General features: G+C 48.6%; 1 protein-coding gene across 1 annotated transcript; it reads left to right on the top strand.

The window, feature by feature from the left end:
• The first annotated feature begins 3,425 nt into the window (after positions 1–3,425).
• Positions 3,426–12,500, top strand: EXOSC2 (exosome component 2). The gene is made up of 9 exons (XM_050926172.1): positions 3,426–3,627; positions 4,739–4,840; positions 5,399–5,444; positions 6,129–6,218; positions 7,119–7,184; positions 8,105–8,173; positions 9,030–9,206; positions 10,379–10,507; positions 11,574–12,500. Exons 1-9 carry the CDS (start codon positions 3,503–3,505, stop codon positions 11,652–11,654), a joined length of 885 nt encoding a protein of 294 aa, XP_050782129.1. The 5' UTR covers positions 3,426–3,502; the 3' UTR covers positions 11,655–12,500.
• Positions 12,501–14,694: the final 2,194 nt, after the last annotated feature.

Genomic DNA, 14,694 nt, shown 5'->3' with positions numbered 1-14,694 from the left:
GCGCAGTTGGAAGGCCAGATTCACCACTGGTGGGAGCGGGCACCATTCTCTTGAAGTCAAGGCAGCTGTGCCTGTTTACACCAGTGGTAATTTTGGCCCCAAAGCTGGGTCTGCACTGGGGATATTTACAAAACCCTATTCTGATGTTAGTGCTGGTGGGAGCAAAATACAGACAAAAATCATGGGGCCAGGCCTCATTTTTGCGCCCATATCCGTTAGGCTTGGAGTCCATGCTAGACCCCCAGCTGGTCCCCATGTCAGTTCAGCTGGTCCACCACATCCCCCGCCCAGCTGGTCTGCTGTGCCAGAGGTACCACCGGTGGGAAGGATCTTTTGTAAGTTTCCAGTCTCAAGTGTATTAGTTCAAAAACCACACCCCTGGTTTTTCCATGTCTAAGCTGTGCACATGTTAAGACCTCTGAAATTGCACAGAGATCTGAGCTTCTGCCCATGCAGACAGGGAACGTGCAAAGCGGCAACTGAGCAACAGGCTGCTGATGAAAATTTTCCCCATCGTGCGCTCAGGAAATGGAGAATAAGGCAAGTGGCCTGGTGTCACCAAAAGCATTTTTCCAGGATGTGTGTAAGCTGGGGTAGTTAGAAATGCCCCCCACACACACACTCAGCTCACCTTGCCAAGGCCACCTCCCATACTGCATGGGTGTTCCTCCTCCAGCTCTAAAGTAGGGCTAGTGGTCCTTCAGCAGATCCAGATCTCTAGGGTCTATTTAAACTCTTACCTCTACTGCCCTCTGGAGACCAGAGAGAAATAATTCCTGTCCCCAAACCACACCCAGACTGCAGTCCGGAGCGCCCCCTTGAGTCCTGCCACAGTTATGAACCCAATCAGACGACTTTTGTGAAATAAAATAAAATAAAATAAACCCTATTATAATATTATTAATTATAAGTATACGATGTATAGAGTTTTCGCAAACTGTGTTTTACTTCCAGAAAACAATTGTCACTTTACCTTTGTAAATATTTATGTAAAACATTATTTACAAAACTTTGATAGTATATATTATTTGATGGTATATGTACACAGCTGTAAATACATTTGTACCTCTTTCTCTTGTATTCTAAATAAAGATTACTTGGAACATTTATCATTTGGAAGGTGAGTTGTTTGGGAATTTTCTTTCTCTGTTCTAGGAAAGCATAATGATGGTCTTGGAAAGGGGATAGTGAAGCTTCTCCTAGAGAGTATCATTGAAATTTGCTTCTTTTCACGTCCTTAGTGTCTTCAGGATCCTAGCTTGTGTTTGAATGAAATTAACAAAAGATCCAAACACTGTATTATCAACCATTGGAACAGTTTCCCATGGGAAGTGGTACATTCTCCATCGCTTGGAGTCTTTAAATCAAGATTGGATGCCTTTCTAAAAGATATGCTCCAGTTCAACCAAAGTTATGGGCTTGAAGCAGGAATCACCAGGTGAAATTCTGTGACCTGTGTTATGCAGGAGGTCATATGATAATAGTCCCTCCCTGCCTTAAAATCTAGAATCTATTTCATACATTTTGGACAGAGCATAATTTACTGCTCAATCCTCCTGGATTATTTTCAAGAACTATCCTTGCATCTTGAAAGACAATGGTTTTAAAAGGTGGAGAAAAGCAATTTGCGCACAGATGCACACACAGAGCCAGAGACACATGGTGTTCATATGTATGTAAGCACAAGGTGTTGAACCCCAGTTTTCATTCATTACAAATAACTCCTGCAGTTCTTAACACAGAGGTACACAGGACTAACCCCACCTCCTTCTGGAATCCCCCGGCCTTTAAAGACAAACACGCGTCCATATATCATAGATCAAGATGTAATCCTAAATAGGGTCTGTTTGTACTATACCATGTTCTAGGCAGCACAAATGTTCTGGGGCAGACCTGCTTTTGATACCCCAACAGCCACTATCCTAATCAATTCCTGTCCAGCACGGTCATGTCGCTAGCAAGAAGATTGCTTAGGATACACTCAGATATCACTGGTGGATCTCGTAGCAGGATCATGTCTAATACAAGACAGCACTACAGCTCTCTTTAGCTTCACTTTGGAATGAGTGAACTTGATGCTTTTTCGCTAACACCAGGGCTGTCAGGAGTAACAACACTGTAGGGTGAGAGAAGAATCACGCTGTGGGATTCAGCACAGCAGCTGAATGGCAGAGAGGATTATGATGATTTGGTTCTTATGAACATGTACCTGCTTCTTCTGCTATGTTTTTATACAGCGCCTGGCTCTGTGGCGACCCTCTCCTGATTGGCCCCTTGGGGTGCTATCACAGTGCAAATATTTAATAATAATAACAGCTGTTCTCTGATATAACCATCCACTCGAGTGGAGAAGATAATTTAGCTTACCAGATGGAAGCCTGTGCTGTATTTAGGCTTAATGCAATGGGAAGCATTGGCTGATGACCTTGGTATGATCTCTCTCTTAAATCCCTACGTGACAGTATGACTAGGTAAATAACAAGAGCTGATTTTTCTTAGTTGTAAAAAAGTAGTTTCTTAATGTTACATTTCTTTTCCTTTCTAGGTGTAGATAATAAATTCTTGCCGTTTCAGTCAGACCAGTCGTGTGCAACCCATGGGCTGCTTGCGGCCTAATCACCACACAGCTGCAATCCCCTGTGACCTCCTCAGGGCCATGCAGGTAGTATATAAAGAGAGTGGATGCGGCCCAGATAACCCATGGAGAGCTGCATATGCGGCACACAATGATAAATAGGTTGAGAACCACTGAGTCAGATACTCATTTAGCAATGCTGTGTTCCAGAGTAGACTGTGTTTCAGGGACAGCTGAAATGGAGCCTGTGCATGAATGAGTTGTTGAGTGCTTTGGGATCTGGTTTGTAGGAGCTGGGACTTTAAGGAAAACAATAATTATGAGACTCATGACAAAATCACGGGAGTTAATAACACTGCTGCAGCAGCATCGTTTAGCAGGGATTTACTGTTTCCCACAGTTCTGCGGGCGGGGGGGCTGCCTACTGTGCCAGTGCTGGCCATGCATATAGGGCCCGTGGGCCCCAAGAGGATGTGGGAGGCAAATACGCTGAACGCCCATGGTTACTATGGCCAGTGTGCAGCATTCACGATGAAATACTGCCTCTGGGCATTACCAACATGTGGCCTGTCTTGGGGGGCAGGCCGGGGGGAGGGGTGGGGGATATTCCTGTAGCCTTAAACCCCACATCCAACACTTGAGGGCACCAGAGCACTAGGCAGCTTGCCAGCACTAAACATGGCCCAACACCTATCCCTTCCTTTGAACCCAACGCAGTGAAGGCCCTTCCCCCTCTCTGCCAGGATCCAATATGGCCTCCCGCAGCCTTGCCACTGCTGAGGTTCGCAGAGCCCTCATCCAAAATGGCGGCGCCCCAAGCCAACATGGCAGCTCCCACGCACGCGGTTGCCAGTAACTGACATGGCGGAGAGAACGTGTGGTTCAGACGGGCACTGAAGCCCACGAAGGAAACTGCCAGGATTTAAGATGGCGGCAATAGAGGTTCGGTTGCCGGTGGCCCGCAAGTTGGTGGTCCAGAGCCTGGCGCAGGGGAGCGACAAGCACTTGGTGGCTCCGGGGGACACGATCACCACAGACACGGGCTACATGCGGTGAGGGGCCTCCCCCAGATTTGTCTTCCCCCCATCTCAGAGCCTGAGGCTGTGGGGCAGGGTCCCTTCTCCCCCCAGGCATGGGGCTGTGGTGCATTCTCCCCCCAGCGCATGGGCTGTGGGGTCCCTTCTCCCCCCAGGCGTGGGGCTGTGGTGCATTCTCCCCCCAGCGCATGGGCTGTGGGGTCCCTTCTCCCCCCAGGCGTGGGGCTATGGCGCCGCCACACGCCCCCAGGGTTCCTTATCCCTCCAGACATGTGGCTAGGGTGCAGCCCAGCCCCCCTCCTCAGGGCCTGGGTTATGGGGCAGGGTCCTTTTGCCCCCCTGCATCCCAGCAGCTACGGCTATGGGGCAGGCTCCCTTATACTGCACAGAATGGGGCTATGCTGCAGCTTCCTGCCCCCGTTCCAAGGGTTTGGGGATAGGGTCTCTTCCCCCACACCATCCCAGGGGCAAGGGTTGCTGGGAATTAACAGAGGAGTTCTCCTTCAATCCCAGGTTTGGGGGGGGGGGGGCTGCTCATTCCTCCCTGCCCCTGCTTCTCGAGTTGCAGAAAACAGCTTCTCCTGGGGGCTGGGGCTGCAAGCAAGAGGCATTGTAGTTACTCAGGTGACCCCTGAACAGTTGCTTGCCCTGCTTTGGTTCCCCCCCACCCCCAGCTCACCTTGCTGGTGAGGGGTCTGGTGGGTCTTTTTTATCTGGCTGTAAATTTCTCAGTGCCCCCACTCTGTTGCTCATGTCATGCTTAGAGCTGGCCCTAAGTCACTCTCCCTATCTGCAGTGTGGGGAAGGGGCTTATCAGTCACACTTAAAGCTGGACCACTAGTGCACATGAGGATGGAGGCTGAGCTGTGTCACCACCTGCAAGTATCTGTATTTCACAGACTTTTCACTGGGAACTGGGTAGAGAGAGACAGACCTCAGCCTTAGAGTGGTGGGGAAATAGCCCCCGTTCACTTTCCTGTTTTCATTCTAGGGAGCTTGGGGACTATTTTCCTAATAACTTTGTGACTGCTCTAAGCCTGGGGTGCAAAAACGTGGGTTGGCCAGCCCCAGGGTGGTCGGGATGGCAGATGGATGTGTGGATGTTTGATGTGTTCTTTTTCGGCAGGGGCCATGGCACGTATATGGGAGATGAGAAACTTGTAGCGTCGGTAGCAGGCGCTGTGGAGAGAGTGAACAAACTGATCTGTGTCAAAGCTCTGAAAACCAGGTGAGAACAGGCTTTGGGGCAGAAGCCATTTTCTGAACCTATTTAGAAATCAGATGCTCCTTCTGTGTAACTCCTAGCGCCGCGTTTCCCACTTAATGACTTTAGAGCGGATGGGCATAAACCAACAGATGGTCTCAGTGTGTGTCCAACAGTGGGAGATGTTTGGAAATGAGTTGGGGTGAATGTAGAAATTGTCAGACTTTATCAGATCAGTGCTTCCATCTACACCAGACGGGTGGATTTCATAATCATATTATTCATGCATTGTTAGACCAGAAAGGACCATTAGATCATTTAATCTGACCTGTGTAACACAGGCCAGAGAATTACTCCTGTATTGAGCCCAATTATAAATCCCTAGAAATAAACGTTAGTACTGGAAACACTAATGCTACAGTTTTCACAAACTCCAGTGCTGTGACTCGGCCCTGCTTTTCTTTAATGCTGTGTTTTTAATTAGTGTCATGCTGATACATGTACTTGAGTCAAGTGATGTATCTGAGCCAGTCCGGGAAGAGGTTTACGTGAACAGAATTTCCCTTTTTGTCTTGCTCCTAGGTATAATGGCGAAGTTGGTGACATTGTGGTTGGGAGAGTAACAGAGGTAAGGCGAAGGAGATCCCGGCCACTGTTTCCTGCCAGTGACTCCCTGACAATGTACTAAAACCAGAATTATGCTTGTCCTACATTTAAAAAGTAAGAGTGTTAGTGAGAAGTATGGTTTACTAGTGACAACATAGGACTGTCATTGGTGCGTCTGTGTCTGATGAATGACATTTCTCGTGCGCCCAGCACCTTAGCATCCAGGCTTTCTAGGGCCTGCCACTGGGCATTGAGGGAATTCAGCATCGTACTGTATTGGGCCTTTCCTTTTAAAGATCCTGAATTCTATTCCAGGCAGTGTTGCTGTGTGACATTAAGGAAGTCATTGTCCATCTGTAGAATGGAGATGATATCAGCCTTCTGGATTAAAGGGACACTGTTAATGTAACATTTGGTTGGAATCTTAAAAATTGAGTTAAAAGTCGTTTTGTGTGCTACATCTGTGCCTGAGACCCCCTGTTAATGTTTTGGGTGGATGTATGTACCAGGTGGGGTATGTTCACATACACAGAGAACAGGACAAATCTCGTCACTTACTCCTCTTCGTTTGTCTGTATGAAGTTCTTTGGTTGGTGTGGATTGCTGGGGATTGTGGTTCTACTGGCCATTGAAAGTCCTGCTCCACTGCTAAGCACATGCTTGATGTTTCAGAATAATAGAGGAATTTTTCTTACCTCCTCCTCAGGTTCAGCAGAAACGATGGAAGGTGGAGACCAACGCCAGGCTGGATTCAGTCTTGCTTCTCTCATCCATGAACCTACCAGGAGGGGAGCTGGTGAGTGAAATCCCAAATAGTGTGTTGCTGGATTACTTTCTTGCTGCTCAACGGCAGCAGATGTGAGGAGCTAGGCGCTGAGATGAGCTGCGAGGCTGTGTGTCTCTTTCCTCGGTTGCTGTTGCAAGTCCAGCATTGGTGGCCAGCTAATTCATCTATGCATGCAAGTCTGCAGGTTAATCGGCTGTACCCCTTTCCAGGACCTTCTGCACAAAGGCAGCTCATCCTATCAAATGTCGTTCCTTCTACATAACTGGTACCCTCAGTGGGTAGGACTACACTTGAAGCTGGAGATGTAATGCACAGCTGGGGGGAGACATACTCACGTTTGCTCTGATCAAGCTAGCATGCTAAAAATAGTGTGTAGCTGCAGCAGCCTTGAGTGCGTGCCAGAGGCACTAGGTATGTACTTGGGCCAGCTGGCCCCTCCTGTTGCTCGTGCTGCATTTTTAGCATGCTAGCTCAATCAGCGCTAACACAGGTGTGTCTGCTCAAGCTCAGAATCCCATTCCCGGCTTGAAGTGTAGACATGTGTCTGTTCATGTAGCTGTTGCACGTTTTACTCTTCTGGGTTATGGGAATCGTGGCACTCTGAGATAGAAGAGCTGTATTGCGTCCCATCCAATCAGCTACCCTCATTCTGGCCAGGCAGGATTGTTCCTACAGTATATTCTCCAGAGCCTTACCCTACTGCTGGACGCATTTTGATTGGGTAGCCCTTGATCTATAGAAAGAGGCAGGTGGTAGGATTAGAACTGAAGGACAGGTGCTCTACCTGCTGATCTAAGGAGGCATTGCCCCCTAGCTTGTGATGGCAGAGCTTTGTGAGGTGGGTGGAATTAAAATGGATGGGGATCAGTTACTTTTTCACGTAACTTTCCCTCCCTTTGTGCTTTTCAGAGGAGGAGATCAGCGGAGGATGAGCTTGCAATGAGGGACTATCTACAGGAAGGGGATCTTATCAGCGTATCCTTCCTTCATTTGTATTTAGGCAGGAGACCTCTGTGGGTCTTTGGTGCATAGCCAAATGCCGGCAGATTAACTGTCTCTGCTAATCAGAACGTGAGCCTCCCTTCTTCATGTGTGTGACCTGAGCCAAGAGTTCTTTCGTCCACCACTGACTGAAATAGGTGGGACAGGAGGGTATGTTATACTCACCTTTGTTTCCAAATGACATTTTTCTGCCTCCCCAGTTCTGTCTGGCTTTAGGTCCCATTTTTGCCTAAACAGTAGGTGTATCATGATCAGGAGCACTGGACGGCCTCTCCATGAGGCTCTGATCCTGTTCTGGGATGCTTGCTTGAAGGAAGCATCTGTCCTTGGATGGCTGCCAGAGGGAAACATGCACACACCATCCCTGAAGGCAGAGATCATCTGCTGACCATTGTGGGAGACACTCAATCTTAGACTCTATAATCTGTCTTATCTGGCGATCTCCCAGGCTTATCAGGCTGATCTGACTCCCAGTTTTGATGCTGGTCCCTAAATCCTTCACCTTCCATTTGCTTCTTCTGCACATTTGCCCTCCCTCCTCACTTCCCAAGGACTAATTGTTGGTGTGCTAGCCGGCGGGTGGACCTGGGCTTGTGGGCCTTTATTGTCTTGCGGGCAGTTATGTCACTCCATAGCCTATATTGTATGGTCCTGTGTGAGGCCACCAGGCTGAGAAAAAAGACTGAGCTTTGAGCCCCTAGGCTGGCCTGAAATGACAAGGAAAGTACCATCAGACAGCAGTGCTGGGGATTGGTGAACTATGGGATAAAGGGAAACTCCACCTGACTCTTTCATTTATGGGTTGCCCAGTGGGAGGGATGGGAGGTGGGGGACTGAAGGCTGGTGGGGCCGATTGGAGGCAGACTTCTCTTTTCCTTAAGCAGCACTGCCAGGCAGAAGTCCAGGCAGTATTTTCTGATGGGGCTGTATCACTGCACACACGGAGTCTGAAATACGGGAAGGTGAGGTACCAAGTAGACTGCTGCTTTTCCTTGTCACTGGAATTTGTATGGCTGTACACCAGCATAACTGAGAGCAGAGTTGGCTCCCGAGTGAGGGGTCCTTCGGCATGAAGAGTTCTAGATAAGAACAAGATATGGTTACTAACCTATATCTTCAGGCTGGGAAGATGAAGGAACCGGGGCCCAAAGTGAAATAAAATGCAAAATCCCCCCAGTGTGAAATGAATCTTGTCCATTTGCCCTTTAACCCTCCCTATCAGCAATTACAGATTGTGAACCCCTGCTGGGTATCAGAACCCTGGGGAGAAATCGCCCTTGGCTGAAACTTCCTGATAGCTCTTCCTGCCCAGAATCGCCTGTGACTTTTCCTTCTCTCTCTTACCCCAGGACTCGGGCTTTATGTGCTTGGCATTTATCTCTGGTCTTGTGTGTTGAAATAAGCCAATGGGCCATTTGTACCTAGGCTGCAGTTCAGGGTTATCAGACCCGGGATATTAGCACTTCAAAGCTGAGTGTGGAGCGGGATTACTGTACAAGGGGTGAAGGACGGCGACTGGATCAAATGTGCTGCTAAATGGAGCCTCTCTCATTCTTTGCCTTTTGGGAAGGCTGGATGGTGTGTTGGTGCAATCACAATATTAGTATTTCTCTCACTGAACACTTCCGTAGCACTGTGTCTTCAAAGCGCTGCCTGGGCATTAGTTGCGCTGGAGGCAAGCAGAGTTGATATCCCCATTTCCCAGACAGGGACAGCAAAGCACTGAACTGAAGTTGGTTGGCTCCCAGACCACCAGTGGAGTTGGTGTCAGTGGTCAGGCCACACCCCTCTCACGTTAAGTGTCACTCTCCCCTTCAGCTTGGCCAGGGTGTGCTTGTTCAGGTCTCTCCCTCCCTCGTGAAACGCCAGAAGACTCACTTCCATGATCTGCCCTGTGGCGCCTCCGTGATCCTTGGCAACAATGGCTTCATCTGGATCTACCCAACGCCCGAGCAGAAGGATGAAGAGGCAGGGGGCTTTGTCACCAATCTGGAGGTGAGGAAACAGTGCTACAGCGGTGGTTGGGTTGGTTAGTTTCTCGTCAAAAGGCCTCTTTATCAAGCTGTATTTCAGGAGCCTGGTATCCATGGTAAAGGGAACCCGTGTCCATGGAAGGTGCTAACCTAAGGGCTCTCACACATTTCATAGCATGGCCCACGCTTGAATAAAGAGATTGTCACGGCAGCATCTCCCCTTCTGTTCACTATCACGGAATGTCCCGGGGGACACGACAGCAGTTGCTTTTATGTGGAACACAATAAGGAAATATTTATACCTGTAGCTGTCTGCTAGTGTGAATTAGCAGCTGGAAACAAGGAAGGGAGCCACCACCGTGGGAGCAGGCAGGTCTCCGGGAACCACCACACCTGGCTCAGTCCGCACCCCCGTGATTCATTCACATACCTAACGCACAGTGAACTGCTAGCCGAATTCCTCGCTCTTTACTTCTGATCAGCAAACCGCAGGAATCCTAGCTAAAACGCTGGACTGTTCCATTAGTACTGCCTGCGTGGAGTGAGTTGGCTTGTGTGGGGAGACTGCCAGGGACTTTTCCTTGCACAGACAGCTGCGTAGCTTCATGATCATAGTCTGTGCCGCCCTGTGGGACACCCAGGTTTAGTGCTCGGTCCCGATCTCTCTTGTCCCTCTGGTGTGTGCTGCAGGCATTTCGCACTCAGCCAATTCAAGGAACAGCGTCAGTGGGCTACAAAAAGCTGCAGTCCCGCTTTTGGATGGCAGAACATTGTCTGAGACGTGGAATTTTAGGTGGGGAAGTGGAGGGGAGGTACAGATGGGGAATTAGGGGAATTTTCAGACAAAGAGTTGTCTGTCTGAACATCCAGGCTTCTTTTATAGTGGAGCTTATCATGGGCAGTGAGTAGCTATTGACCAGAACTGATAGACCACATTCCTTACCTGGCAGTGTGGAAAGAACCCAAGATTCCGGCTCCCAGTCCTTACTTTAATCACTAGTTCCCCTGCTTCCTTAGACATTTGAATTCGCTTTCAGGGAGAGAAGTTGTATTACGTAGATAATGCAAGTAATTGGATGTGGTTTTAGGTTTGGAGTGACGCTTGCATTGTCCTAGACCTCCAGTACTTCCTTGCAAATTCATCCCTTTTTCACATTCCGTGTCTTTTCCCTTTTATCCTTGCTTCCCTCTCAGCCAGTCTCCTTACGTGACCGGGAGGTAATCTCACGACTCCGGAACTGCATCCTAGCTCTGGTTGCTCAGAAGCTGATGCTCTACGACACCAGCATTGTGTACTGCTACGAGGCCTCCCTTCCCCATCAGGTATTGAGTCCAGTTGTTGCTTTCTTCACTTCCTGCTGCACAGGCCATACCACTTTACCCTAAAGCTTTCATTTCCTGGGATCCTCCCAGAAGATCCTTGTCATAAGCAGCAATATGATGTCCTCTGTCATAGAGTGAAGCAGATAGCTGTGGAAAGGTTGAGATGGGGATGGATTGAAAATCCCTACATCTGGTAAGGTTAAACTTGGGCTCTGTAGAAACAACTATCTCCTTCACTAGCAACGGCAAGTTTTCTTCCCTGGGTGAAAGAACAGCCCCTTTCTCTCTGATCCCTATCAAACCTGTTGGGTTTGGAATTGCACCAGGGTAGTGTGAGGTGAGGAGGAGGTGTCTCACATTACAATGGAAGGTCAGAGTTTTGTCTTCTCTCTCCCATATGCACATCCCCTGCCAATGCTGGAAGGTTCCTGGTGCTAGACTTTCTGTAGCTGGATATGGTGCAGTCAACACCCCTTTGTCCTGTGATTTGTTAATGATTTTAGTGCCATATGCTATCACAGAGATCCCATCAACAAGCCTTCGTTGTTCTCCTGTCCTCACCAAACAGACAGAGATTTAAACGGTCGCCTGCTTTCATGTCCGGTGTGAGCCTCCCAGGCACGAGGGGACATGCAGTCAAGCTCCACCTCCAATATAATGCTCCCTCTTAAGTACCGAAGCATATGATTTAGGAAGGGCTGTGGTTTCTCTGTGCCCTCAACTCCTCAGTAGGTAAAGAAATGTAGACTGGAAGGGACCTTGAGAGGTCTTCTAGTCCAGTCCCCTGCACTTGTGTCAGGACTAAATATTATCTAGACCATCCCTGACAGACTAGGCAAGACTCACTTAGTTCCCTTCTCATGGGTAAGTTTGCTGTCAGGACTTGGGGCATCTGTCATGATTGTTGCCAGTAGAGAGAGTCTGTATGGGCCACAGTCCCCAGTGTTTCCATATGCTGCATTAATACCTGCCTGCAGTTCATTGCCCTGTGCGCCTGGCAAGGCCTCGTCCACTTCATGTGCAGGGGTCACAACTGCAAACGTTGCTCTTCTCCTTTTCACTGCAGATCAAGGACATTCTCAGACCAGAGGTGATGCAGGAAATTGTGCTGGAGACTCGGCAGAGGTTGTTGGGACTGGAGGGATGAGGGAAGGAGACACGGCAGCTTGGAGTTCTGCCAAAGCAGCATTGTCTCCCCAACTTCCTGCATCGCCCCAACCCCCTAAATGTCTTTCCAGAGCTCAGAAAATACCCGACTCTCCCTGTCTCACTTCCGGGATTCCTTCTGGTTTGTAGGGCAGTGTAAAGCCCTCAGCCTGCAGACTGGATGTATTCTCTTTGTGAAGAGCAGCTGCCACTGGGACATAGCTCACTAGACTAGTTGCCATGGTGGGCAATGTGCTTCTAAAGTGCCCCTAATGTGGTCCACATTGTTAGAGGACAGAGAAGACAAGGTATTTTGTTTTGTGGTTCCCCCCACCCCCAAGATTGCATTAGCAGTCCTAGCAGTGGTTGATCTTGACAGTGATAGGAGCTCTACCAATGTGTCCTTTATTCAAGAGACATTTTACTCCTCAAGACCCACATTGCAGCTACCCATCTCCAAAGAACGGGACTCGTTGCCGAGCCTATGTCAGCGTGCTGTGCGGATCTCTCTGCCTCCTTCCAAACACACACTGGATTTGAGTGTTGAGTTGCATTTTCTGCGCTTACAATATAGCGCACAGAATGGTACAAAAACCCGCTGGTGCCGGGTGGACATCTCACTGCTTATTGAGTGCCCACAGATAGTAGGCAGGCAAGGTGCTTTGATTCTCCAGAGCAAAAGGCATCTTCCCATCCCATGTGCGGAAGTGATGATCCCAAGTGTCTTATTTTGTAGGTCTGATACTGTGAGCTCCTCTGATCGTGAAGGGTTTAGCTGTTGTTTCCTACTAGAGGGTTGGGGGTTTTTTTGTTAAATCTTCAATAAAGAATGTTTTTTGAGAGAGAATCTGTGAGTCGTTTGTTTGGATGAGCCTGTGTCCCACCATGATGAACTGGGTCTCACTAAGGAACCACTCTTAGGTCAAGTCCTTCCTGTACAAGGACGTCAGTGACTGCACTAAATCCTGCTGGGTCCCATCTCTACATCCTGCCTGCACAGAAGTGGCTGAAGCATCCCTTGCTAAGGTGTTGCTGGCTGCCTTTCCCTCTCCTCCGCACCCACTCTCCATCAAGACTTTGCCCGTCTCCCTCCATGGGGCATCTTGCCCCACATGGTGCACCTGTGTGTTGTTCGTGTGCTCAGCCTGGCCTTGCAGTGGCTCCTACACAATAGCTGCTTCCCTGAAAGATCCTGGGGGAACTAGGTCAGGACCATCCATGCCATCCTAAGGGAAGTTGGAGGACTCCTCATCCCTTAAAATGTGGGTCCTCCCTGGGATCCTCAGGAGGGTGTGAGGTTAGTGGGTAGAGCAGGGTATGTTGAGTCAAGACTCGTGTTCAGGGTCCTGTTCGGCCACTGTCTGCCATTTCTCCGTGCCTCGGTTTTCTCTGTAAAGTGGGGATGATGCCAGTTTCGTAAGGGGGGATCAGAGACTGAATTAATTGGCTTGTAAAGTGCTTGGATATTCTGGGCCCATTGCAAAGTGAAGAACCATTGATAGAACCAAGAAACTTGTCCTGTTTGTCATTTAATCTAATACTGATATTGAAAATCCTCCACTCAACCCTTTCCTGCGGGAGCCTTTGCCCCAAGACTTTCCATGGGAAGCAGAAATATGTCTCAATTTGCCTTCCATCTCCTTCGCATTGCCCCCTGCAGTTGCCTTTGACTAAGCACTAGGTGGCAGTTTCCACTCAGGTTTGCAGAATTTCAGCCTGCTGCACTAAGCTTTCTATTGCATCGTCCAGCTCATAGCTGTTAAATGAGCATGTTGCATGTTCCATGTAATGCACTCTGTGCAGCATGGCCCAGACACCTTGAGCAACCAGAGCTACTATCTGCATCTGAGGTTTGAGAACATTTCCTACTACGCACTGCGACAAACACATCGTCAAACTGGGAGGAAAAGTCTGGAGAGATTACCTCCTTAAAAGCTGCAGCCTGTGAACGATGCAGGCACCTGTGCCATTCAAGTATTCATGGAGAAAAACAACCCAAGAAGACTTAACCACAGGGGTGTCCTTGCACTGTTACCCTGTGCATGTTTGAATTGGTTAGCAGCATTTGATTTCCTTGTATGATAGCATGTTATATTTTTTTTACCCAAGTCACTGAGTCAAGATTTTGTTTGTTGCTGGAGGGGAGGGAGTTGGGGGATTTTTTTGCCCAGCGTTAGTACGTAGCTTTCAAATACTATTGGGTGTGGAGCAATATAAGTAGCAAGACTGTATTCAACAATGCTTCCTGCTTTCCAAGGGGATTGACTCAAGTAAAAGGCAGGTGAATTACCCACATTCTACCCTGTATCCTTATCTATTCTCTGCTTTAAAACCATGTTCAGCACCTTAACCTGGTTTAAAAGTGGGCTGAGGGATGAAATTACTGCTCTTCGCTGCCTCCCAGGAAGGTTGTGTCAGCTGACATCCAGAAATGGCTTGAATGGAAATTGCTATGTGAATGTAAAATATTGCCATATTTCTGGACTTCTGGCAACCTCACACGAAACCCAAGAACCATTACGGGAGGGAGGGGGAGTGCAGATGGGCTTAAGCCTTTCTTGAAAGTGGTTTAGCTAATATGATTGAAGGATGTGAGAGAAACCAATTTCCGAAGGAGATTAGTGCCAGTGGGGACTGAGTTGCGTGGCTTGGATTTAGAGCTCAGGACTATCTTTCCTCCCAGCTCTCTGCTGTAACCGTGGGACCCCTCTTGTCACCAGCAAGCTCAGGTTCAGGAATGGAGGAAGCAAAGAGCATGTGATGCCTCTTCTTAAGTGGCTCTCTAATCAAACTGGCCCATGTTCAGACTCAATTTTCAGAGGAAGAACAAGGAAGGGCATCTAGCTAACGAAGAACTGTACAATGTCTTTGTCTGCATGTTATAAAACTGCTTCCATGCTCCAGTTTGTCTTTCTCTAGCCCCATCTCCCTCTCAAATGCCTATGTGGGTCACACAGGTTGATATACATGGATCTGCAGCCAGAGATGGGTGAGAAGTTAGTTAAAAATCCAGCCCATCTGTTTGAAATCTGAGCTTTTTG

The sequence above is a fragment of the Gopherus flavomarginatus genome, chromosome 17 (genome assembly GCF_025201925.1).
Source record: "Gopherus flavomarginatus isolate rGopFla2 chromosome 17, rGopFla2.mat.asm, whole genome shotgun sequence".
NCBI lineage: Eukaryota > Metazoa > Chordata > Testudines > Testudinidae > Gopherus > Gopherus flavomarginatus.
The sequence above is the reverse complement of the archived record's forward strand: the minus strand, read 5'-3'. Positions and strand labels throughout refer to the sequence as shown.

Bases quoted from the DNA above. Each gene is read 5' to 3' on its own strand.
- EXOSC2 (XM_050926172.1), top strand. From the start codon at position 3,503: ATGGCGGCAATAGAGGTTCGGTTGCCGGTGGCCCGCAAGTTGGTGGTC. The intron at 7,185-8,104 runs GTATCCTTCCTT...CAGCACTGCCAG, and splicing joins AGGAAGGGGATCTTATCAGC to GCAGAAGTCCAGGCAGTATT. The intron at 8,174-9,029 runs GTGAGGTACCAA...TCTCCCCTTCAG, and splicing joins GGAGTCTGAAATACGGGAAG to CTTGGCCAGGGTGTGCTTGT.